Consider the following 26,301-nt stretch of genomic DNA (forward strand, 5'->3'; position numbering starts at 1 on the left):
GACAAAATAGCACATTGTTTGCAAATTCACCCACAATGCACGTTAGGTAAATGGTTAAACGTATGCCCAATAGAGGGCCGACACTAACCGTTGATTGGTCAAAAATAAGCACCGTTTTTGAATGCACTCCGAATTTCTTCAACTTTTCTTTATGTTTCTGTGATAAAATATCAGCAAAATGAGGAACCAGTACGTGTACCTTAAAGTCAGATTTTAACGATTGTACTACATAACAAAGAAAGATGCAGAAATTATAGCTATCAACTGTTCATAACAACAGAAAATTTGAGGGTCTTTTTTGTCTGCTGTGCAAATGTAAATAAAAGTGCCGAACTTTCATACAGGAAATGCAGCAGTGCACTTTGCATAGATGTAGGCCAGTCTTGAGTGTGACTGTGAAGTGTGACATCACAACGACACCCTCTTGTCAGGCCTGTGTAAAGACAACTGGCTTGTTGTGCAGGTTACTGTGGTTTCTTGGGCTTCCATTCAATAATATTGTGACGTGGGATGTTAGAAAATCGTTTCAACCAGAGAAAATTGTCTTCTGCCTAGTCTTCTGCCTAGTACAAAGGAGGCCCTCGCACCAGGCGGAGGAAGCCACTGAGGGCCACAACAAACAAGCAGCAAACAAAAGATCATGTAGTGTGCGACCATGCGGTCTTTTGTTTGCTGCTTGTTTATTGTGGCCTTCACTTCAGTGGCTTCCTCTGTCTGGTGTGAGAACCTCTATGGACCTTTTTGTTTGGGGCAGGGCGCTGACCTGTTGTGTGTTTCACCTGGTTGCAGTTGCTTATTGCATTGTCTGAAGCTGGCTTGAGCCTTTTGAAGACGAAGTGTTCTCTGTGTGCATGTCAATTGTCATTGGTTTATCATTTATATACTGTTCTAAATTTAATAAGGAATCCTATTTTTCAGAAAAAGAAGAGCGCCACAGAAGAACAAAGAAGACACCGATCCAGTCGAAGTATTTTGTCGGATCCGCCCAATTGACGACAATTATGACAAATGTGTGTCTGTGGTTGGCCCAGTCACAGTTCAGTTGACTCCACCTGAGCATTCTCAGGCTTACAAAAATGGAAATTATACGGAGGTGTGTAGAATCTTCTGGATATGCCTGCGAGGGGTTGCTTCTTTCCCGAATACGGTTAGGCACCAATTGGGTTTCTTTGCCTGGTGATTCCCATCTTTGGCCAGAAAGATGGCATGAAACTGGGCCCAGCATCCTTGTTTTCAATTCTTTACTTTTATAGGTCTCTTGAGATATTGTCTATAACAGGTGTATCTTGATTGAAGCCTAGCTCCCCTTTCGAACTCTAAATAAAATATCCCAAATAAAAAGTTATTTATTTCCATGTTTTATTCTTCTTTTCAGTCACAATATTCATACAGATTTGTATTTGAGGAGACGACGTCACAAAAGGCGATCTATGACCATGTGGCCATGCCGCTAGTAGAAGACCTCTTGCATGGGAAGAATGGCCTCCTTTTTACGTACGGCATTACATCGTCCGGTAAAACACACACAATGACCGGCACGCCACAGGAACAGGGAATCCTACCGAGATGTTGTGATGTCATCTTTAACAGCATTCAGGAATTACAGGCCAAGAAATATGTAAGGATGCATGTTTAAATGCCTACTCATTGGGAAGAAATGATGAGGCTCTTGGTCCACTCGCAGTGACTGATGCAGTTTTTTAGCAACCTGACGGTTTGACTGGACCTGCACTGAGTTCAGAATCCAGGTCCCTGCTATCTTCAGTGTCTGTTACATGGTTAGGCTCAACCTGAGCTCGGTGATGCCAAACCAATGAGCCTGCACATGCTTAGGTTGTGATTAGTGGTTGGTTCATCAGAAGGGAAAAAACAAACACATGCTTGGATGAAATATCTACTAATCATTCATAATATTTCTTCAGGTTTTCATCCCAGATAGGCAGAACGCCTTTGACGTCCAATGCGAGGCAGACGCAATGGTTGACCGACAGCGTAAAGACATCCTCCCCAAACTAATGACGCCGAAAACCCCTGGCACCCCTCGAAGGCATGCACGGTAGCTTTGTTTTGGCATGAAATATCCTAGTCAGATTGATCAGCCTTTATTCTCGGTGGTGGTGTTCGTACTTGGGGCAGCAGTAGCGCAGTGGCAGAGAGTGCGCTTCATGATCAGGAGGTCGTGGGTTCGACTCCCGGCCGAGTCACTGCTTAGTTCCCTTACTGGTCGAGTTCAAGTGAGCGCCTTACGGTTGCTCCTTGAAACCCCTGATTGATTTTGGTGGAGACCGGGGTAATAATTATGTAGTATCCAAAAGTGCTTTGAACTGTGATACATGGAAAAGGCAACAAAGGTAACTCCATTAACCAAGAAATTGTGTACATGTTCATGTATTTCTTTTCTAACTTATCATCAAAAAGTTGAAAAAACGGACCTAAAGTCAATATTGTCTTCAACTCTGCAGTTTGTTTTCAGGAATGACAGAAATGATGACGCACCACGAATCAAGGAGCAATCGGCTATCGGCGGTTTGGACGAGGACACTAACTACGCCGTATTTGTCTCGTATATCGAAATCTACAATAACTTTGTCTATGATCTGTTAGAAGACTTACCATATGATCCTATCACTGGATACAAGTAGGTCAATTTAATTTTTGTTCGTTAATGACAACGACCTCTCTATGCCAGCTTTAGACCGTTATTTGTCTTTTTCAATGTGTCTTTCCAATCTCTGACCCTGGTCCTCTGTCTTTCTTATTACTGCACCTCTGACTCAAAAAAACGCACCCCACCAGCACTCTTAACAGAGCTTAAATGGACAGAGGTCCCAATCCTCAGATTAGACCCTGAGATCATTCCAATCTGTTGTCTTCTTCAATATGTCTTTCCAATCCCTGACCCTGGTCCTCTGTCTTTCTTATCACTGCACTGACTCAAAAACACACCTCACCAGTCGTCTAACCGAGATTTAAAAGACCGAGGTCCCATTCCTGAGATTAGACCCTGAGATCATTCCAGTCTATTGTCTTCCTTAATCTGTCTTTCCCATCTCTGACCCCGGTCCTCTGTCTTTCTTATCACTGCACCTCTGACTCAAAAACATGCACCTCACCAGCCGTCTAACAGAGCTTAAAAAGACAGAGGTCCCACACCTCGCATATTAAAGAAAAATTCTAAATCAATGTCTTTTTAGGCCACCACAGTCCAAGGTGCTGAGAGAGGACCGGGACCACAACATGTACGTCCACAATGGCGTAGAGATCGAGGTGAAAAATACCGAAGAGGCATTTGATGTCTTCACGAAAGGTACGGTTGACTTACCGTTAAGGAATTGAATCCGAACTTGAGGCATTGGTTGCCTCACCATGCACTAGCAGTGTTTGGTCAAAATGGCGGCTCGAATCCTTGCAGTGTTTGGTGAGATAACCAAAAGTGATATTGGGATGTCACTGTTTATTCTAACACATTTGAAACACTGAAGTGTGATTTTGACGGCTTTTTTGCCCAAAACAAAAGCAGTTATGATTAGCTTACTGAAACCGCTAACCATAACCACTGTCATAAAATAGGTACTGGTACAGTTGTTTATACACTGTGAACAGTGCTATGTTCGAACCCTGGTAGTGTTTGATGAGAAAACCAATACCAACAGTGAGGCATCCATTTCTACTCTAGAATACCTCAAATTAAACACTGCAATGTGATTTTGAATGGTTCATAATTTTGCACCAACCAAAAGAGATTTTTGTTGCCTTACCTGTAACTACTTACCATAACCGCTTCCACGAAAATGAGGCACGGTGCTTTATACATTGTGAGCAGTGCTACATGCATAATTCAAGAGTGCAACCAAGGTGTTTTAGAATGTTAAAGAGTTCCATGTCTCTGATGAAAAGAATTATTTCCAGGTCAGAAGAGAAGGAAGGTGGCACACACCGCGCTGAATGCTTCATCAAGTCGTAGCCATAGTGTCTTTAACATCCGCCTGGTCCAGGCCCCGCTGGATCCGATCGGGGAGGAGGTGGTTCAAGACAAGGAGAAGATATGCGTTAGTCAGCTGTCCCTGGTGGATTTGGCTGGGAGTGAGCGCACGAATAGGACCAAGAATCATGGGGAGAGGCTCCGGGAAGCTGGTAGGTTGTTGTGCACTGATTCATTCATGTAAAAAATTGAAATGAAATGGAAGGTCTTGTATAGCGCTTTAAACTGCAAAGTACTATCTCAAAGCGCTTTACATGGTCTTGTATAGCGCTTTAAACTGTGCAAAGTACTATCTCAAAGCGCTTTACATTTATCATTTTGTGTAGTCCAGATATCTTTCTGTAGAAGCCAAGGAATGAACTCGTATATCGCACTACAGTTGGCTTTTTAGGCCAGCTTAAAACAGGTGACACTGGCTGAGCATCAAACGCAAACTTAAAAAGTGCCAACATTTTAACTCCATTGAAATAACCATCAAGTTTTGGCAGCAAACGCAATATCAGTCTAACGCCAAATGAAAAATGGGCAAATTCGCTAATTTTAGCGTCGCCAAAAATTGCACGATTTACAGTATCCTAAAACTTGTTTTTCTATCAGGTAACATCAATCAAACTCTCATGGTGCTGCGAACTTGTATTGAATGTCTCCGCGAGAATCAGAAGAACAGTGGTAACAAGATGGTGCCATTCCGCGACTCTCGTCTCACTCACCTCTTCAAGAACTACTTTGACGGCGAGGGCAAGGTTAAAATGATTGTGTGCGTGAATCCAAAGGCGGATGAATACGACGAGACAGTGGTATGTATACTTTTTTCACGCAGACGAAGTCAAAGTCAAGCTTTTGAAGTTGGGAGAGTTTTGCACCATAGGCCTGCTGGATTTTTATCTTTTTCCTCTTCGGAAAGTTTTAATTGAGACCGGGAACAGAAAAAAGTATGCCTCATCTCTCTCTGTAGAACTTTGACAGTCTTTTTTCCTATGTACACTCACTCCCTCTATACAGTGTCCGCAAAATGTGCAAAGACTTTGCGTGTTTTAGGTGAGCAAGCTGGATTGGTCAGCTTAGGAAGTATTTTTTGAAAACCAGACCACCTTGATTAAGTGTCATGATTGGTAAGGATTACCATGAAAACGGGCACTCTAAAAATGTCAAAAAGAATTGAAAAACGAGTGCTTTAGAACCCTGGAATCCCCTAAATTCGGATGAAAAAAGTTCGATGTATCAAAAAAAGTCATCTTTATAATTCCTTTGCAGCAAGTGATGCGGTTCGCCGAACTAACCCAAGAAGTCCAAGTGGCCCGTCCATCAACAGTCCGGTTCGATCTTGGTTACACGCCTGGCCGTCGAAAGATGAACCAACAATACAAAGACCAGCTCAACCACATGCACGAGCAGGAGGTCCCCAGTGTCGCGACTTCAGTTCGGTTGTACGATATAGGACCACCTTTCCCAATGTTTGAGGTTTGTTTTAAGTGACTTTTTGTGTTCTATTTTCTAACTGGGTTGAAACTTGCGGGCACGAAAAAACCTTAGCAAAAAGGAAATAACAGTAGAACCTCTTAATTAAGGACACCCTCAGGACTGACAAATGCTGTCCTTATAGAGAGGTGTCCTGATTTGAGAGGTCAAATTGAATGGAAACAGCCAATTGGGGATCAAAACTAGTGTCCTTAATAGAGAGGTTGTCCTTCCTTAATATAGAGGTTTCACCCCACTTTGGGCAAATTCCACCCCATTTTCCTTTACACTTGTTCTCAATTTTAGTTGAATGATCCATCAGATACCGTCACCCTTACGACCCTCACACATTACCTACAAGAGCGCGACGTCCGCCGCCAGAATTTCATGACTGACCTCCTCAGAAAACGTGAGTTTAACATCTTTTCTCAATACTTTTGTATACCAAGTCACTCATTCAGAGAGGAAATGTGTTGGCCTCTTTCTGAGTGCAAGGGGTTTGGTAACTCAATCAAGACCCTCCGCTTTGTGTGTCTGCCATCTTGTTTTGCCAATTTAAAAGTTTGTGGAGGCTTGCCGCACTTAAGCAGCATAACGTATCGGCAACTAGGTACCATTTCTCAATCTATCGTCGGTGAAATCAGTTGGAAAAATCCGCCACAAAAACAATTTTGAATTGCCGTTGAATGATGCCTTCAAGTCGATGAGGCGTCACAAAGTCATACAACACTCAATCGCCCTGTGTTGGCGTGTTTATTTGCGGGAGAGGTTGTGAATGTGAGGCAACATTGTGATATGCAGTTATCTCCTTGTGTTCACGGTTTACGCTAGGGTTTATGAAGACAACACTGTCTCAATCTCATGGAAAACATAACCACTGGGTCATAACTGTTTCCGAAGCCACAGTTAAACCTGGGCCAACGCTGTTAAGTTGCATTTCATTGGGTGATATGAATAAAGACTAGCAAATGCTTTTACTTCAATTTTGTACAGAAAGGCCTGGTGTAAATGTACATGGAGTTTTAGATAAAAGCATTTGCTAGTCTTTATTCATATCACCTATTGTCTGCTGAATAAAAGGATGAGATATTCAAAACGTATTGTTTAATTTCAGAGGATTTATTCCGTACCAGGCTTCTCGACATCGACAATGAGAATTCGGAACTACGCTGCAGGTTCAGCAATTTAGAAACGGTCGTCCGCACTAAAGAAACGGAATCGACCAAACTCGAGCGTAAAATCCGCAGCTTGGAAAATCAGAATCGCGACTTGCAGCGGACGGTCTCGATGTACGATCATGACATCAAGGAACTAAAACATGAGATCGAGGATAAAGAACAGGCGGTGAAAAAGGAACGGACCGATAAGAACCGGATACGACACGACTTTGAGAATAAGCTGATGTTGAATAATCACCAGTGGGAGAAAGCTCTGGTATGTTTATTTCTTTGAGGAGGGTTCCGTCAAATTTTGAAAAAGATTGTCAAATTTTTATGTTTTTTGAAGGGGAAGTTTTAAGAGGACTTTTTAGGCAATGGAATCATTCAATTAAAAGAAGGGCCCAACTGCATCAAGGTAAATTGTTCAGGAAAAGATCTTTTGTTTTTAATTCTAAGATTATTCAGTCTCATTGCTGCTCATAACAGCACTATCAAGCAACGATCTGCGAGTCAATATAGAACCTTGTGATTACCAGTTTTACCCGCAGATGAGAGATTATTTTTCTAACATTGCAGTGATTATAATCACAAGTAGCTCTGGTTTGAATTGCTTGTTTTCGCAGCTCATTAGGCCTCGATTTTCCCTGTCACAGGATCACAGGAAACACTTATTGCTCGAGGTTTTACTACGTTTCCCTTGTAAATTTTTTCTAATTTTTTCTCTGAACAGGATCAAGAACGCCAGAAGATGGAACTGGAGTGCGGTGCACAAATCTGGGACAAAGACCGAAAATTGAAAATGGTCAGGCACATCATCAACGGAGATCAAGCCAGTTCAAGTAGCTCCGAGACAAAGATCAAAGTCCCACCACCAGTGGCCCCAAAACCACGCACTACCAGAATGAAAACGGCTAATTCTGATACGTCGATTAGTACGGCTGGGACTTCGTCTTCAAGTACAGCGTACTACTCAGCAAAGTCGACGGTTAGCACGCTGAAAAAGACGAAGACACCCCCGACGACACCTTCCAGTGGCTCCGTAAGTTTTACTACTTTGAAAAGTGGACGAAATTCTCAGTTGAACAGAAGAAAAGTCCTTGGCTCAGGAATGAGAATTTATGATTTTTGGAAGAGTTCTGTTTTTTCACCTCCTGAAAAGGGCTGAAGGGTTGACCATAGGCACTGCCCCTTGGCTACAACTTGAAATCCTAAAGCAATCAGAACTCCCTTCAAAATGAGGTAGACGCCAATTTCAATGGTAGGAGTCTGTTGCCTGGTAAAAAGAACTGACTGCCATCTTGAAATTGGTATTCACCTTGTTTTGAAAGAGTTTTAATTGCTTTAAGATTTCAATTTCTAGCCATATGGTCAACCCTTAATGTGACTACACAATGGGGATGCCCTATTCGATCGTGTACCAAAAGGGTAAAAAGAATAAAATAGGTCATTGGTTGTTATTTTTCAGACAAGCACCATTCCCATCTCCAACCGTCGTGCCCACCGCCGATCTCGTTCGGCCGGTGCCGACCGATGGCTGGACCACAAGCCTGCCGAGACACTCGAACTCTCCACCGTCCTCCAACCCAAAATGAAGAAGAAGAAATCCGTCACGAAACTGAATGTGAAGGACACCATGGAGGCCGACAAGTACTGCCTGACGCATCAGGAGCAAGACTCGAATGACGAGATTGTCACCAAGCTTATCAAGGTACGTACACCCTAAAGCTACGCTCACATGACGGGCAAAATAGCGGAAAACAATGTTTTGTGGCGATTTGTCATAAGTGCGGGAGACGAAAGCCAAAAACATTCTGAAATCTGTTCCGTTTTCACCATCATTTTGTCGTTCTTGTGCAGGTGGCTTGAGTGAGACATATAACTGAGATTAGAGACAAAATCACCACTGTAGTTAGGTTGCTATACAACAAGGTTGAGACATTTTTGCGACTTGGGGAGAATTTTAATTTTTTCCCTCCAAAAATTGACTAAATTTGAATCCAGAAATGAAAAGATCTATGTCTCAGCACTCCGTAGAGCTTTAAAATTTGGAAATCGGACAAAAAATAACGTTTTTCAAGGCAAATTTTGCAAGTTACGCATTTTAAAGGACGCGTTTTCAGTCATTTTGTTCTGGGCACTGTCATATCCCTGGGTTGAATATCTTTATATGAAAAGCTTTCTTCTTTTCTGACGCTTTCTTCACAGACCAGCACCCACGCCCCAGAATGCGTAGATCAGGTTCGTGCGCCATCTCATACCTCATCTGTCCCGTTTGGAAACAAATATGACATGCATGACATCATCATTCCATTTCTGTCTCCGCACACTCAGCTACGATGTGGCCTAAGATTGTTTATCATACCCTCGTTGGTTGGTCCCTGGTTTTGCATGTTTTCATCTCCACAGTGGTGCTGGTCGCAATTCTTTTAGCCTTTTAGAGACTTGAGCATTATGAGTATGAAAGAAATTATCTCATTTTGCCAAAATAATGACAAAAACTACTTGGCAGACTAATAGTTGTTCTAAACAGTCCTATACTTGACTTGCCAAACTCAGAAATGCAGCGCCACTCGCGGACAAAGATAGAACAACTCGACATTTTTTTCACCGGTTTTCGCTGCAAATGCGTACCAGCCATCCGGAAACTAATAACGGCGGCAATCTGAACTTGTTTTGTGTAAGTTTTTGAGAGTTCAAAAAGTTCTTTAAGGCTCACGATTTAAGATAATTTAGCAATCTGATAACTATTACGTGTTAAGAAACAGACGTACCACAGTTATAACCAGTTTACCTGTGTGAATTTGCATGCGCAGCGAAAACCGGTGAAAAAAATGTCGAGTTGTTCTATCTTTGTCCGCGAGTGGCGCTGCATTTCTGAGTTTGGCAAGTCAAGTATTGGCTTTACTAAAGGAGACAACGTCAAGTCAACCCCAGCATCAGTTAAAAAACTTGTTTGAACGCCTGGGCCCAGAACGTGCTTTCCAAAGATTGGTGATTATCCTAGGTTTTCATGTGGACATTTCCTAACTATTGGGACAATTTCCAACAAATGTTCAAGTTGTTAGGTTTTGACATTCTTAACTTTTTCACGGAGACGATTATGATTTTCTGTAATCGACAAGAGACTATAGGTACTTTGACGGCACACCTGGCTATTAGCAAACAAACAGAAACCAAACGATGTATTGTGTTTCAGTTGTAAATCTGAAAAGGGCGCTCTCTGAAAACGGCAGGGTTAAATGCTTAACTGGAAATGTCTTGGCCACTTTTGAAAAACGGCCGGATGACAGAAAAAAAGACAGGGTGCTACGCCCTGCTAAAACTATTGTCCATCATGAAACTCAGCTTTACTTTTTTTCTGTTTCAGGGTGACGTTCTTCCCACAGCTGGAGGTGGTACGCAGGTCGTCTTCAAAGATGTCGAAACCTTAAAACAGATCTCGCCCGGTGACAAGCGAAAGCGGGGCTACTATGATAAACCGGAGGTGGCCAGTGGTGACTGGACAGACACGGACGAACGTTGCAATGTGGCCATTGAGGGCCATGGCTATATGAAGTAAGTTGGCTCACGACCTTGCTCTGCTTGTGTGCCTAGGCAGCCGATAATGAAAATCATCTTCTGAGGGAGCAGCGGTCCCCAACTTGCTGTCAATAATGGAAGTCATATTCTGAGGCGGAAGCAGCGGTCCCCCAATTGAAGTATGACTTCATTATCTCTGCCTTACGCCAAGGGTCTGGACCTGGATTTGAAGTATTCCTGCGGATAATGATTTCGTTCATTACTTTGAAAATTTCGGTTTAGTTAATTTGAAAATATTATCAAATGACTGTAATTCTGTTTCAAATGTGAGTCGGAGTCGATATTTCATCTTAACCTCTCCATTATTCGTCTCGATCAGAGAGTTTGCATGGGAAATAACGCCAGACCAGTTACTGATTAAAAATGAAACGGCCAGGGGCCATTGTGCTCACCGTAGAAAGCAATCTAGTACTGTTAATTATGTGCGATATGTGAATAGGTGATAGGTACCCTGGTAGGCGTACTCATACATATATATGGAATGGCTAGTAATAGGACAGGGTGGTATATATTAGTTTATGATCAGACCAATAATTGTCAATGACATCGACAAGTTCAATATCATGTGATAAAGCAGTGTTGGTGAAGACTAGGTCTAACGTTGAGTCAAAATCTGTGGTGTTTTTTGTCATGTGCTGTGTGAAATCAAATCCTTGCAACATATAGGTTTCTAATTTAGCATTGTAGTTTTCAGTATTAGCTATTGACTTCATGTTGAAATCGCCCATGATGAGGTACCTTTCAGTTGGTTCATATGTTGAGAGGCACTCTTGTAGTCTATAGACCAGGTTTTGAAATGTGCAAGTTGGTGCTGTGTAGATTGCAATGACATGAATGACTGTGTTGGAGTCTTTTGGATGGATGCAAAGAGATATAGATTCGAAGTTACTGGTGGTAATAAATCGTTTCTCCATTATTCTTATATCATTTTTCACATAAATCATTAGACCATGAGGTGGTCTTTGCACAGGGTTGGCAGTATTTTGGTCATTGCGCACAAGCTGGAAATCAGTGATAGAATAGTTCTTGTCGGTATCAGATCGTTTTAAACGTGTTTCTGCTAATGCAACAATAGATGCAGCGGTTATGTTTGGATCCGGTTTTAAATCACTAAAGTGTGCGTAGACAGATCTAGCATTGTGGTAGACAATTTTCAGTAGATTTGATGGCTGGTAAGACAGGGCAGTTTGTATTATTTGATGATTTGACCAACTCTGGTCAGCTATGTGCAGTGAGTGGATGTACTGGGTATTCAATTGATTGGTGAACACTAAATCTAATTCTGCATGTGGACACTTGTAAACTTTTTTCTTTTTTTTCGTGCTTGTTTCTTCATTTGATTGATAGGCGGTGAACATACCATTATCTGATTGTGTAAACAGATGTTCATCCCTTTTGGAATGTTTTGGCAGACCTTTTGTGGTTGGTTCTCCAATATATTGTTCAAATTGATATCTCTGCATCATGATGGTTTCCAAGTCGTTCTGGTACATGTTGACCATTATCTTGTTTGCTTTCGCTGAATCTGGATCATTAGCTAGTACTGGCTTGTCAATGTTATTGAAATTTCCAATGATGAAGAATCTCTCTAATTGTTGGTAGGGCAAAAGGCAAGTATGGAAATTATTGATTAGTTTTGACCAAGTGGAATTTGGATACACGTTTATGAAAAGGACATAGTATTGTTTACACGAGATAGATTGCGGAGGCTGTAAGTGCAGGAGGATTGTTTCAAAAGTGTCTGTTCGATCGGTTGTTGTTTCCAAGACAGTAATGTCTTTTTTTATGTATAGCATCAGTCCATGCATTGGTCTCATGATATTGTCTGTCGGTTGGTGATCATTACGTACAAGTCTGAAATTTGGTAAGGCATATGTTTCAGTGTGATCAGATTGTTTCAACCGAGAATTTGCAAGTGCAATGACGGACGCTGTTGTGATGGTTTGATTTTTTTTAATCTCATCAAAATGATCATACACTGATGTAGCATCATTGAAGACAATGGCAAGTTCTTTTCCCTGGTAGACAGGTGTGTAGCACAAGGAGAGTTTGTTTTTCTGCTTCATTAATCTCATGTACTTGATCACTTTGGCTGATTGCGAAATGGCACTTTCATTGAGGTCAAGGATGTACAGATCATCGATGGATCGGACTCGACTTAAAGCAACATAATGTGAATGTTTCATTAAATTTGTTGGTGTTGTTTGCAGTACTTGGTTAGTGTTCATGTTAACCACAAGCTTTTTGAATGTGCCCCCTTGTGCAGAGTGGACAGTTCTTGCATTGCTGGGTTTCAAGGGAAATTGACTTCTCATAATGGTATGATGTTTTCCCCATAAGAACTGACGTTTGACAGCAAATATAGGTGTCCATGATTTGTCGATGTGGTCTGAGTAAAGGGAGCGATTGGTTGCTCTTCTTTGTTGTCCAATCTTTGTTTCTTCGAATTGAACCCATATAATGGACGGATTTTTAACAATGTCTTTAAATTCAATATATTTTACAATGCAGGATGAGCCATTTACTATGCCGTCTTCTATATCGGAGTTAATTGTTGTTGAATATGTGAGGGAAACAGCAATGTTGAGTGTCCTTTGGAGGTTTGCAGAGGCTTTGTACGTGTCTATTGTTTTTAGGCTGTCATATATCTTTTGTTTTTGTTTTTCCGAAACATTTGTTATGAGAACATCATGAGCATCAATTGTTACTTTTGTCATAGTTGCTTTATCGAAAAGTTTGTTGTTATGAGCATCGACTAATCTATTAAGCAAGAATATGTGAGGTACATCTTCAGGATAATTTGGATCATTTTGGGTAATCATACGACTTTTTAATTGAGTCAAGTCATCTTGGGTTTGTTTTCCTGTTCTTAATCTATTTAGGATGTTGGCGAATGTCATGTCACCTTGTTGCCTCATTATTTGATCAAGTTCGTACACAAAGAAGTATTCTTGCCAAAAATTACCTGCCAAGTAGGCATTCGTTGCATTTGAATCTTCAAACACATAACTGTCAAAACATGGTTGCAGTTGATACATATCACCAATGGCAAGGACATGTATTCCTCCAAATAGGTTCTTGTTGTCTAAAATGTCCGTTAGTCTCTGGTGAATGAAGGAGAACATACCACAGCCAACCATAGATATCTCGTCGATGATAAGGACTTTTAAGTGCCTATATTTAGCTCGTAGTGTATTTCGTTTTTCTTGTACCAGGGGTATGTAGTCAGCTTTGAAATTCTTTTTGAATGGTATACTAAATGCTGAGTGTATTGTAGAGCCTTCGACAACATATGCTGCATATCCACTGGGGGCTATTATTTGTATTCGTAGATCCTCTGGATTCTGACCTTCTTCGGAACATAAGTGTCTTAGCATGAATTGATATAGGGCTTTAACAACTTGCGATTTGCCAACTCCTGCCCCGCCTGTTAGGAAAGTACACAGTTGATCATCACTGGTCTTCAATCTTTGTACGATATGTGTGAAGAACTCTCTTTGTTTATGGTTCAAAGTTCGAAGCAAATCTTTGTACTGATCATCTGGCAATCTTTTACCAATCAATTCAACTTCTTGACCAGGTGGACGAACAGAAATACCAATGTCTTGGCCAATGTCATAAGTCTTCTGATTATTTGCACGCTCAGGGTCAAAGAATAAGCATTCGCTACTTTGGATAGTGTGATCAATTTCATCTTGCTCAATGATATCGCCTTCTTCTGCTTGGGCAATAGCCTCTTGTAACTCGTCAATGTTCTGTTCATACTGTCTTCGTTTGGCTTCAATAGGTGTAGTTGTTTTCAGGTAGTTGTAATGCTGTTCATAGGTTTCAAAATCCCCCAGCAAGTTTTTTTCAGATGTCATCCAAGGGTGAAACAGTAATATTCTCTCCCTATAATAAGCTTCAGAATCGTTGTCTTTATTGAATTTGACATATCTGATGACCTTAGGTTTATTTCTCTTCGTTATCTTCATGCCACTCTTTGTGACGTAGGATTTTTCTACGTTAAAATCATGGTCCTCATCTATGTTGTGAACATGTTTTGAAGTCATTTGGTCATCAAGCTCACTGGAATCATCAGAAGGGTAATCATCTACATTGTCTTGAAAGAGATCATCATCATGTTCAGTTTTTGGATATGTAATGGTGAAGCATGCCACATAATCAGCAAGGCAATATTTTCGAAGACAAAATGGTCTTTTAGCATAGAGGCCGATGTTTCCAAGAGTCTGTACATCAGTTGATTGTGGTGACAATTTCTCTAATTTGTCTCGGTCTTTTAATATAAATGGCCGTTCCTCAGGGGTATTGGTATTTATGAAGACCACATCTCGTGAACAGCGCGTCATTGGCATTTGTAGTACAAGATATGCTGCCTCTTGTGCTCCCGTTTCAACAGAATTGAGAAATTTGTTTCCCATGTGGCGAACAGCTTGTCGGAGTTCCATCTTGTCTGCCTTTGCTTCTTTGGATGCGGTGTCAAGAAGAGCACTCATTCCTTTCTGGGATTTGCAGGTGTATGCAATGATGTAGACTGCCACAGCATATCCATCAAGAATGAATTGAATGTCATGGTTAGCTTGCCAGGCACCAAGTAAGTGCTTCATGTATGGATTAATACGGATTTCTGAAGGTTCTCTTTTTAGGAATACTTTTGGACATTTTAGGGATGACCGAATGCTTTTGATGTACTCATCTTCTGACATGTCTAACTGTGCAAGAAATTCATCAAACGTGAGGACGACATCTTTTCCGTCACCCATTTCATTCAAAGTCTCATTAATTCTGGTGAAATTTGCCTTGTATTTTTTCAGAAGTTCTTCATCGATATCTGGATCAAGTTGTTCCAGAATTCTTGTCCTTCTCATTGGTGGCATTGGATATCCAAATCTGCACACTGGATGCTTACCTTTTCTGCATGTCTTTGAATGTTTGTGATATTGCAATGCAAGGAATGGTTTATCAGATTCACTGACATTTGCTGATACGCTAATTACAGAATCAATGTAGTTCACAACTTCTTCTTCAGAGGCTGAGCCATACTTTGGTGCACCTTCTATCCATAGAGCAATATGTACATGTGGACTACCTCTATTCTGAAATTCCACCCTATAAAAGCTATCATTAATTTCACCGCCCAGTGGGTAATGTGGTCCTTTCAAAACAATTTTCATGAATTGCTGAAATCTATGATCGAAATATCTAGCACAGGTTACAGGATCAGCACTAAGCAGTCGGCTTCTTGTTTGCCAGTTAAACTGCTCTATTTGTTCATCAGTATATTCTACTTTGTCAATCAACAAGCCGAGTGTCTTAAGGAGTGGTGACCATCTTGTATCAGCAGCTGACAAAGACATGAACAGAGTTGGTATTCCGAGTTGTCGTATCATAGCAAAAACTTCTTTTTTCTTGTTTTCGAGGTAGGGTGGGGAATTCCGTATGGTTCTGAATATATAATAGCCCTCATCCAAGCGAACAATATTATCTCGAACATTGCTGTTTAACACATCTTCGGCTGTGTAAGCTTTTCCTTTGCTTTTGCAATGCCGTACAGCTAACTTCACTTTATCAGATATTTGTTTGATTTGTATTTTCTTCAATTTAAAGAAAAGATTAGGAATATTCTGGGAAACTCGGCGATCTACGGATCTCAATTCATATTTGCTGATATCACTATAGTGCACTGGTATGTCATTTTCAGATCTACCATTTCCACAAAATATTGTTGGGAATGAAAGGTATTCTGCATTACTATCTTGAAATATGCTTAGTGGTCTTTGGCCTTCTCCAGGGGCAAATATGAATTCCTGAGGTTCAGCAACTTCCGGAGCATCGAGCATTGTGTCCATGTTGCCAGATGTTTTTTCTGTTTCGTCGACTTCACTGAAATGATCGCTATCATCATCGGTGTCATTATCATTAGTTTTATCCTCTGTATTTGAGGCAATGTGAATGTCAAAATGAGGTGTACTATTTTGACGGTTTCTTTTCAGTTGGGACGTGCTTGGCACAGGTGAAGAAGCTGTTGGGTCAGCACTAAAAAATATATCTTTGCCGTTTTCCGTGATCATCTCAAAATTGACAATACCATCTTCATCCTGTTTCAATAACTGTGAAGTGCTTGGGCGAGGCTCTGATCCTGCTGTGTCAACAAATTCTGACATGGCTCCAGAGTGTTGCTGGTGTAAAGATTCCTTCCAAGTGTTGTGGTCATTGATAGTGATATCTTTGTAAAGAGGACCATTGTCTTTTAACCACTTCAGAGCGTTAAGTACTTTAGTAGGTCTGATATTTTCAATAAATTCATTGGTTTTGTATTGCATTCGCCTTTTGAGTTTTACTGGCACGGTTTCCATATCGGATAAATTTCTAGGTAGAGACCTAACTGTTTTTGACACATCTACTGGGACATTGACCACATTGCCTCTCACCATCTTCTGACCACCAACTGGAAGTTCTCTCATTTGCATGAACGGAATGCGTAATGATATAAGTCTTTCTTCCAACTGGTACAATTCCAGTTCTTGTGGTTTGTCTTTTACTTTGAAGCCAACATTGTTTGCAATTGACAATTTTGGGATTTTCCCTTTACTGACGGAATCTCGGCAAGTTCGGCAGATCCATTCTTTGTTGTCAACAGATATATATTCAGTCTTACATTGTGCCAACAAATCTTGTTGTGCCGTTGATACACTAGCTCTTTTGATATCAATGACAGAATCTTTAAACCACGTTTGATGACAACACGTGCAAACATAAAGGGGACCAATTTTAATTTTTTGATGAAATTTGTCTATGCATTTGTCAAGGTTGGAACCATACTCATTTTTTTGTCGTAATGTTTTTTCTACAGACTGGTAATTGGCGTTTGCTCTAGATATCTTTTTCTGCATTCTATTGGATAGCATTTCTTGGTGCCTATATTCTCGATCACTTGACCGCTTAAATCGTTTTCTTTCTCTTTCAATTTCTTGGAATTCCTCAGCACATCTGTATTTCTTTTTTCTCGATAAATCATTATTTTGTTCAATGGAATATATTCTTGGATCGCTACGACTTTTTTGTTTGTTTCTTCGTTCTTTGACTTTTACTTCATGATTTTGCCGAACATGTTGCTTACTTTTTAATTCTTTGATTTTATAATCTGGATCAGTGCGCAGTTTCCGTTTGCTTGGTGTTCCTCTTTTATTTTCCCTAATTTTATAGTCTGGATCAGCACGAACCCGCTGCTTATTTTTGACCTCCTTGGCTTTATAATCTGGATCAGCACGATCTCGTCGCTTACTTTTGACCTCCTTGGCTTTATAGTTTGGATCAGCTCGCAGTTTCTGTTTGCTTGATGTTCCTCTTTCATTTTCCCTAATTCGATAGTCTGGGTCGGCACGATCTCGTCGCTTACTTTTGACCTCTTTGGCTTTATAATCTGGATCAGCACGAACTTGTTGCTTACTTTTGACCTCCTTGGCTTTATAATCTGGATCAGCACGAACCAGTTGCTTACTTTTGACTTCCTTGGCTTTATAATCTGGATTAGTACGTTTCTGACGTATGTAGGCCCTCATTTTCGCTTTCTTCCTTTCATGTTTTTCGTTCTGATCCATGAAATATGTCGCAAGATGATCTAACAGTGGTTTCTGACAATTTGATGATAATCTTTCTTTGGTTGAAGTGGCACTATGCGAAGCATTTATGGAGGGAGTCGTGCTGTCATTCGGATAGACTATTGTCTCAGACATGCATTCATTTTCTGAAATTGCTGTATGTGCAGGTGTCTTCAAAATATTTGGTTGGGTTATTTTCTTATCATCAGAATGGTTAATTTTTTCATCTTTTTTTCTAATCTTTTTTGGAACAGTGGTTGATGAAGGTTCAGTGATATTTCTGGTGCGTACCGGTAAGCTTAAATGGAGTGGATCATGTTGTCTATTCAGTGCTAATCGAAAGGCTTTTGGTGTGAGGATACTAACTTTGAAGAAAGTCACTTCAAAAATAAGTTGATGCAAATCATTGGCGTATTTGTTTATATAACACTGAAGTTGAGAGTCATCACCAAAGCTTAACAATACTGATGTTCCATCAGGAACTTGGTTACCATGCTTGTCTCTGCTATGAGAGTCAAAGAGATAATAAGCATTTTCATGAAACATCACTGCAAATGCATCGTATCCAATAATCAAGATTGCTCCAGTGCAAGTTGTGATGTGATCAACAGCAGTTTGAAGGGACAAGTTTGGCAATTCCACTGTTGTTTCATGTAAAATCACATTTACTGTCGAGCCAAGCCGTTTCAATTTGAAATGTTCATTGAAACATTTGATTAATGGAGGCAATTCGTCAACTGCAAGGTAACTAATACTGTTGAAACTCCTATACAACATGTCGCCATTCATCAAGATGTCATTCAAATCATTTGATGCCCAATGCAAAGGTGAAATGACAAGTGAATACATCAGTGCGGTCACTGCATTTGCAACACATTGCTTACCAACTGAGTCGGTAGAGAAGAAGTGGTGATCTCCTTGGTGGAAATGGCCTTGGACAACTCGACTTATTTGTGGATTATCCATTGGTCCAGGATTACTTTCTACATCACCACTTAATTTCAATTTATCGAAGTTATATGAACGACATAAAAGTAGATGTTCCAGCAGGCAGCATGAAAAATAGTATTCACAAGTGCTTTGTAATGAGGAGTAATGGGCAGCCGCTCTTACATTTTCTACCTGGTCATTGTTTTTCTTGGTAATTTCGTCAAACCTAATGTTGTAGCTATACAGTTCAGACAGACTGTAGCCTTTCGAGTTATCTCTGTGTGGTATGAAGATTTTGGTGCATCCACACTGACCAATGTCCTTATGTTTGCTGGATGTTGCTCTACTATAGAAACAGCCCACAGCTGAACGGTATTGTTCAACAGATATCATGCTTACTTTTATCTATTCCACGGATTAAATTACACAATACGATTGACACAACTTACTACAAGCGCGACACGCTTTTTTTCCCTAAATAATTCGATAGTGCAATATTTCAAGAAGTTGATTCAGTTCATATGTACTTGTCTTTCAGAAGTATTGTACTTCACACTCTTGATCGGTCTATCCCCAATAGTCATAATCAGCGACAATAATGTCGTACCCTTTCTGTGGCCAATATGATCGTCACAATCTTAGGTTCAATATCAACAGGAGTAACACGTTGTTGCAGGTAGAAGTAGGAAATATATTATCAGTACGGGTAGTAAATATATTGAAGAACTGAACAATCAGAGGGTTACACTCGACCTTCCGATGAATTTTATTGAGTCTTGACCGGTTGTCCAAATTGTCACAATTAGCTGTGCACTTTTGGTGATGAACAATATTACAGGAACAGTTCCTTTGTAGCTATGTCTCTGTCTATCTATAGATAGGAACCAAAGTCTACTATAATATACAAGTAAGAGTTTATTTATGAAGAAAAAATATACTTATATTATAACAAAGACATAGTACAGAATGACGGTGGATACAGTAAAATAGTCGGAACGATGATGAAGAGTAGCTGGTCCTACAAGATGCACCTATAAAATGGAGTCGATGGGAAATGAGTATCAACCTTTTTCCTTCAGGCTTTAATGGACTGTTCTGCTGGTCAATCTTGAGAAGTATCTTTTTCTTCTTCACATAACTTTGATAGCGCTTCACTTGGTTTTGCTTCGTAGGTCTGGTTTGCTTGCTTTCTTTGTTTCTGATTATATAGTTTGCTTTGCTGGTTGTTTGTTTGCTTATGCTTATGTTCTTCGTTTGCTTATGCTTATATAACAGGCGTGCAGCCTGCTGTGCTGCTATGGGTTCTCGTGAGAGAGCCTGGACTGTGCAACCTGTGGAAAGTTGCACGCTGTCTCAAGCAGGGCAGACAACTTCAGAAAGCGCCAGCAGCGTTACGCAAAATTTTCCAAATGAGAATTCTCGAGATGAAAATTCATCAATGGAAAATTATGCCAGAGTTACCCGGCAGGCACAGGTGCACGCTGACACCTGCGATTAAGTTCAAGTACACGCTGACACTTGAACTTTGTTCTCACCAATGTGAGAGGGCCTTGGTTAGAGGCAAACGCAAGTGTGATGAACACTTGCACAGTTACCAATGCCAGAGTTACCCGGCAGGCACAGGTGCACGCTGACACCTGCGATTAAGTTCAAGTGTACGCTGACACTTGAACTATGTTCTCACCAATGTGAGAGGGCCTTGGTGAGAGGCAATAAACACCAATGCCAGAGTTATATGGCAGGCACAGCCAATATCACTCGGAGGGCAGGCGTACAAAGGACACTTGGTCAATTGTCAGCAGTGGAAGGTCGTCGTGGCTAGTGCAAGCCAAATCTGCGTTAGCTGAAACAAGAAGGAGAAACAGGTTAAATTAGAAAGTTTTGGGAAAGAACAAAAGGTTTATCAAATTACCTGCAATGTGAAAGCAGGCGAATCGCAATGCATGCCCTTGCTCCATGGACACCAGAGTCCAAAGGCCTGACGTCCACTAAAGTGGTTTTGAAAAGCAAAGATAGTAGCCATGTGGCGGCCATGTTTGATTTTGAATAGGGTCTGGAACTAGTAGAGAATCTCCCTTTCACTACATGTAGGTCATGACCCACATACGTTTCAGGTCTGTCAAAAAGAAAACAAGTTGGTGGCCTGGTGGACATCTGGGACTTTGGTTTGGGCCTAAAATCAATAGGGAATTTCCTCTACCATAGGAGATCACACCACAAAACTTTCAGTTCAGCCATGGGTTGAACTACCATCGCGAAGTGTCCACCAATTCCTAATAGATACATTGATAAAATAATGCCTTGAAAGTATGCGTACTTGGTGATCCAATTATGTCAGTGTACTTACATTATCAAAACCTCCAACAACCCCACCACCACTTTGGTGTCAATAGCACACAACCTTGCTTAAGTGTGTCAATCTTGAAAAGAGACAGAGAAAAAGTTTTCTAAAACAGTTGTCATGTACAACATACGTCATCTTCTGTGCACCATGCGACTGGTTTTGCCATGGCGGGGCACAAAATTATTATGTCATGTACATCATACATATACACAGACGATGTCGTACTAATCAATGTAATATTCAGTTATCACTGTGTGTATACTGTATATCGTCATGGCGTTGATTCCCAATAAAGGTGGCGATATCACAGACAATATTCCGACAACATCGTCATATTACACCAGGTGATGTAAGACTTACCGCAGTAGCCCTAAATAAGCTTGATCTGCATCAGCAATACACTCAATGACTCATAGAAATAGCAACAACCTAAAAAAGTAAATGAAATACATGTACTAGCATATTATTATCGAGCCTATTATTATAAGCCCAACCACAGCCTGACAGAAAGTGTCAAGAACGTTTGATCGACCTTTCTTAGCTGTAAGAGATAACATCACACCAGCCGGAGGAAGTCACTGCCACGCCATCCACAACAAACCTTTTAAGAGGCACAATGAACAAAAGAACAGATGCTAGTTTTCTGCTAGTTTGTTGTGGCCAGCTGAATTTTGCAAACTGGGTTGACTGCAGAATCTGGTATGGCAGGGACAGTCAGTACATTTTGTGTACAATTGACCCAATGTACTAGTATACAGTGGCCAGCACGACCAGTACATGTTTTGTAAACAAACAATGTGTAGGCCTATACAATAATGTAGTGTAGACGACATGCATCATTGCATGCATGCTGTGTGTATTGCATGTAGTTGAGCACGAGCATCATGACCAAACTTCCAAAAACACACCTCAGACCTACTAATACTAGAAAATACAATGAGTGTAGGTCCAATGTACATTTTAATCAAACCTCATGTCCCAAATGTTGCATTTAACTTACCAATAATGCACTAATAACACTTTGAAAATCCTGAAATCAAGCACATGTGCAGTCTCTTGCAAGATGAGAAACAGGAAGTGGTCAATGTATGGAGCGCCTTTACTGAATAAATTATTCTCTGATATTTTTCAAATATGTATTTTTTTCAGTTTCAGTGATGCAGAACCTAAATACAGCAGACCCTACATAGAAATCCTTTCCTCCTAACTGAATTGAAACAATAGTAGTAGTACAGCATATTTATGTATGGTCTCCAACTATACTTATAGGGCGCCTTTCGTGCACAAATTTAGTGGCATCTTTGAAATAATTTTCAATAAAATCCAAGAAGTAATGGTCACATGGTACAAGTTTCCCACCCGATTGTGGTGGGTTAATCATAAGCATAATTTGATGTGCGGTACTTGCAGCTGCCACTTTGGCCTGTGGGGCCTAAATTTGGAATGATCTATGAGCTGTTCTAATATTTCTGTAAGGTATGACAAATCAGACAACTGCCTTTTTTCCTATGATCATGTAGGCCTCTCCTTATTCACACATGCATCTGTGATCTGTTCAGAACTGGCCCTGGCCAAGTGGTGAATCCGAGACTTGCGGTACCAAGCTTGCATGTACAGTCTAGGTCAAAATAATAGTGAAGAACGTGCCACTTGATGACAATGGTGAATTTTTAACTTTGACCTCAGTGATCCCTGATTGATAGGTCAAATGATAAACCAGGGTGATATGTATACACATCCACCAACAATTTCATCACTCTAGTGACAACAATAGGCTACAAAATGACAAAAAATGATTTCCAAGATAGCCACCTAATGATATGGCACCAAATAAATAAAAAATCAAGAAAATGTAAGGTACAAGTCAGAAAAGACAAAAGTGAAAAGATAAAAAAAATAATAAAATAAAAAAAATATTTTTGGCCGTCCTTGACCGGGGTTTGAACTCACGACCTTTGGATTGCCACAACACGAAAAACACGAAACATGCAATTTCGGCCATATCTGTGTCTGCGTTGTGACCTCTGTGACCTTGACAAGTAGGTCAAATTAAAAACCCATATGATATATGATGTATCCTTGCTATGAGTACCTACCACAAAAGTTTTATCGAAAACAAGTCATCAAGCGAGATATCACACTTTTTAGATATCCACATTCGACCCCCTGGTGGCCAAATTGAGAATCAGATCGGACCGATATTCAGCACAAGACGTTATCTGATATAGGGGGTTATATGTACCAAGTTTCAAGTTCATAGCTGTGGCGGTTGAGAAACGTGCCATAGTTACACTGAAACAGCCAATTTATGCCATTTGACCTCTGCAACCTTGAAAAGTAGGTCAAATTAAAAACCCGTACGATATATGATGTATCCTTGCTATTAGTACCCACCACGAAAGTTTTATTGAAAACAAGTTATTGATAAGCGAATTATCACACTTTTTAGGTATCCACATTCGGCCCCCTGGTGGCCAAGTTGAGAATCAGATCAGACCGAAATTCAGCACCAGAGGTTATCTGGTATAGGGGGTTATATGTACTAAGTTTCAAGTTCATAGCTGTGGAGGTTGAAAAACGTGCCATAGTTGCACTGAAACAGCCAATTTACGCCATTTGACCTCTGTGACCTTGAAAAGTAGGTCAAATTAAAAACCCGTATGATATATGATGTACCCTTGCTATGAGTACCTACCACAAAAATTTCATTCCAAACAAGTTATTAATAAGCGAGATATCACACTTTTTAGATATCTACATTCGGCCCCCTGGTGGCCAAATTAAGAATCAGATCGGACCGAAATTTAGTGTCACAGGTCATCTGACCAAGGGAGTCCTGTGTACAAAGTTACAAGTTCATAGGCTTAGCGGTTAAGAAACGTGCCACTGTTTTTGAAACAGGATACGACGACGACGGACGACGACGGACGACGACGGACGACGGACACTGCGGTGTTGTATAGACTCCCCTACGGTGAGCCAAAAACCTACTTAAAGTAAAAAAAGTGATGAAAATAAAACTTCTTATTCATTCATTATTTTGTCTCTTCTATCTTTCAGGCGGGCAAGACCTAGCAGGGTCTAGATAGAGAAACTCCACAGGCAATATCCGCTAATTCGGAACCAAAGAAAACCGCCTCTCTCGAATTCTGTAAATGTGGAATCGCAAACAAAGAACATGCAATCTCACGATCTGGCGTGCAAAGTGGAAATTTGTAAACATCTTGCTAAGGAACTTATTCAAATCATGGACAGGCGGCTTTAATATTTGAAGTCTTGCAGATGATACGTTTTTTCCTTTCTTAATTATGAGTCGCAGATTTATTTGTTGTGTTGACAAATTCTTTTGATTTCAAATAGGATTGTGTTCTAGTATTTTTAAGCTGGGCCAGTTGATGATCTGATTGGCCAGACCAGGGGCGTAGCCAGTTTTTTGGTCCTGGGGGGCACAAGGCTCTCTGGGAGGGGGGCAAAATTACACTCATTTTTCAATCAAAATCACTTTTTCTGTTGATTTTTTCCACTAGCTACAGCCCTTTAGACTTATGTATCTTCTTAGTTAGTTCTAGTGCCAAGCATTTTCCTTTTTCATTGCAATAGATATCTTGTGTTCCAAGTTTTGAAGAACAGACGGATGAGAAAACATGCACTTGTGGAAGGGGTTGATCTTGAGCCCGATGTAAAATCTTTGACGTTTCAGCCTCGTGTCAGAAGTCAACATTTAAAAGTTTGAAACATAGTGCATCGTCTGTCATTATATTTAAACTGCATTTAGATACAAAGAACGCTTGTGATATATTCCTATCATCCTAATTATTTCTGTTGTACATAGACTAAACATACTAATCGGTAAATAGCAACACCTTTGAGGTTCAGACTGCTTGGGCCTGTGACCTGCTCTGGCAGAAGCTGTCACCTGGGATAAAAAAAAGTCATGAGTATTGGCATGAGCTGATTCTGCACGGAATTACCTGTTAAATGAGATTGATTGAGATATCGACTTTAGAACACACCATTCGTTCGAGTTTATATTTTGAGAAAAACCCATCTTAAGATTAGTGCCTCGATAAGAAAACCATAAGAAACAACCTTATCTGATATTTTATTCGATTAAAATGGACTCAAGGCAGCTTTGAAATAACTCAGAAGTTCATAATAACTTCCTGAAGAAAAAATATTCTTTACTTTTTCCAAATAAGACAAGTGTCGACTTTGCCAGAGCTGGCCACATTTTCCTTACTGCATGATGGCCAAGTTGACAATACGGGGACAGAGGCTGGGAGTTGACAAATATACTTCTCTGAAAAAGACATGCCCAGCTCTCTTGCAACTTGGTCGTTTTACTTGTAAATATAACCGGAATGTTTTTATATTTTGTACAAGTTTGTGTCGTATTTTGTCAGGATTTCAAAAATGAAAAGCCCTGTTCTGTATAAGAGATGACTATTGTTTTAGGTATTGTTGGGAATGAATTCATACTTAGATGGATTAAGAATACAATGTTTGTCGGATGAGGGCTGGTTCAGGGAATCCAATAATGAACAGAACAGGGCTATCATATTGAATCCTTGTATGCCTGCCTATACACATTGGTTTTATTCATGTTTTACTTTGTACACAAAGAATAAACGATTTATATTTATATGTTGCGTTGTTTGATATAAGATGCTGTCGCTGCAGCAAATATCCCCCGTTTGCGGGGCACTTCATGGCAAAGTGTTAGACGAGTTGGTCAGTTGAAAAAAATTTCTCCTTTCAAATTTTCCGCCATGATATGGCCTCGTTAACATAATCTTTTTATCATTTGGTCGCCAGGAAGTTGGGTGTTTCAAAACTTCACTTGGCATTAGGCCAAAACCTTGATTTTCCTGTTATTGGTCTGGAAAGGGTGTCCCAAAAAAACTATCACGGCAAAACAACTTTTTCTTTGCCATTTTTGCTGCAATGGACCAGTTTTGCTGTCCAGTGTGCTCTTGAGTCATGCTCCAGGCAGAGATGATGAATATATGGCAATGACAATTGACATCTTGAATTTCACTGTCATCGGAGCATGAAAAAGCATCTCGTAAGTTGGCAAATATGACAAAGCATAACTCAGTTAATGAACTATTCCCGTTTCAATAACAGATGAATTCTCCCCCTGTCTGTGGAAATGATCTGATGCCGATAGGCACTTTTTGGAGAAATAACCCAATTTGCTGAAGCAACTTTTTTTAGACACCCCATACAAAAATCAGCCGATGATGA

The 26,301-nt window shown here is 40.4% G+C and overlaps 1 protein-coding gene and 1 long non-coding RNA gene across 3 annotated transcripts; one reads left to right on the forward strand and one right to left on the reverse strand.

Annotated features, from left to right (window-relative positions):
* The first annotated feature begins 61 nt into the window (after positions 1-61).
* On the forward strand, positions 62-25,670 carry LOC135498744 (kinesin-like protein KIF23). Of its 2 annotated transcripts, none has more exons than XM_064789138.1 (15): positions 62-189; positions 919-1,093; positions 1,376-1,618; positions 1,923-2,056; positions 2,474-2,638; positions 3,168-3,307; positions 3,910-4,134; positions 4,580-4,779; positions 5,237-5,443; positions 5,747-5,849; positions 6,555-6,874; positions 7,331-7,639; positions 8,066-8,308; positions 9,968-10,155; positions 24,115-25,670. In XM_064789138.1, the coding sequence occupies exons 1-15, from the start codon at positions 179-181 to the stop codon at positions 24,137-24,139; spliced, it is 2,688 nt and encodes an 895-aa protein (XP_064645208.1). In that variant the 5' UTR covers positions 62-178; the 3' UTR covers positions 24,140-25,670. The 2 variants fall into 2 exon arrangements, with proteins under 2 accessions (XP_064645208.1, XP_064645209.1); XM_064789139.1 differs by having other exon boundaries at positions 3,195-3,307.
* LOC135499055 (uncharacterized) lies at positions 18,933-23,642 on the reverse strand. Its single transcript, XR_010449213.1, has 4 exons — positions 22,055-23,642; positions 21,415-21,483; positions 21,058-21,130; positions 18,933-20,553 (listed from the first exon to the last, which is right to left on the reverse strand). It is a non-coding gene; the product is annotated as an uncharacterized LOC135499055 (long non-coding RNA).
* Positions 25,671-26,301: the final 631 nt, after the last annotated feature.

Source organism: Lineus longissimus, chromosome 14, assembly GCF_910592395.1.
Source record: "Lineus longissimus chromosome 14, tnLinLong1.2, whole genome shotgun sequence".
NCBI classification, from domain to species: Eukaryota; Metazoa; Nemertea; class Pilidiophora; order Heteronemertea; family Lineidae; genus Lineus; species Lineus longissimus.

Excerpts from the sequence above, each read along its gene's own strand:
- LOC135498744 (XM_064789138.1), top strand. Across the intron at positions 7,640-8,065 it reads CGACACCTTCCAGTGGCTCC|ACAAGCACCATTCCCATCTC; the intron begins GTAAGTTTTACT and ends GTTATTTTTCAG. Across the intron at positions 8,309-9,967 it reads TTGTCACCAAGCTTATCAAG|GGTGACGTTCTTCCCACAGC; the intron begins GTACGTACACCC and ends TTTCTGTTTCAG.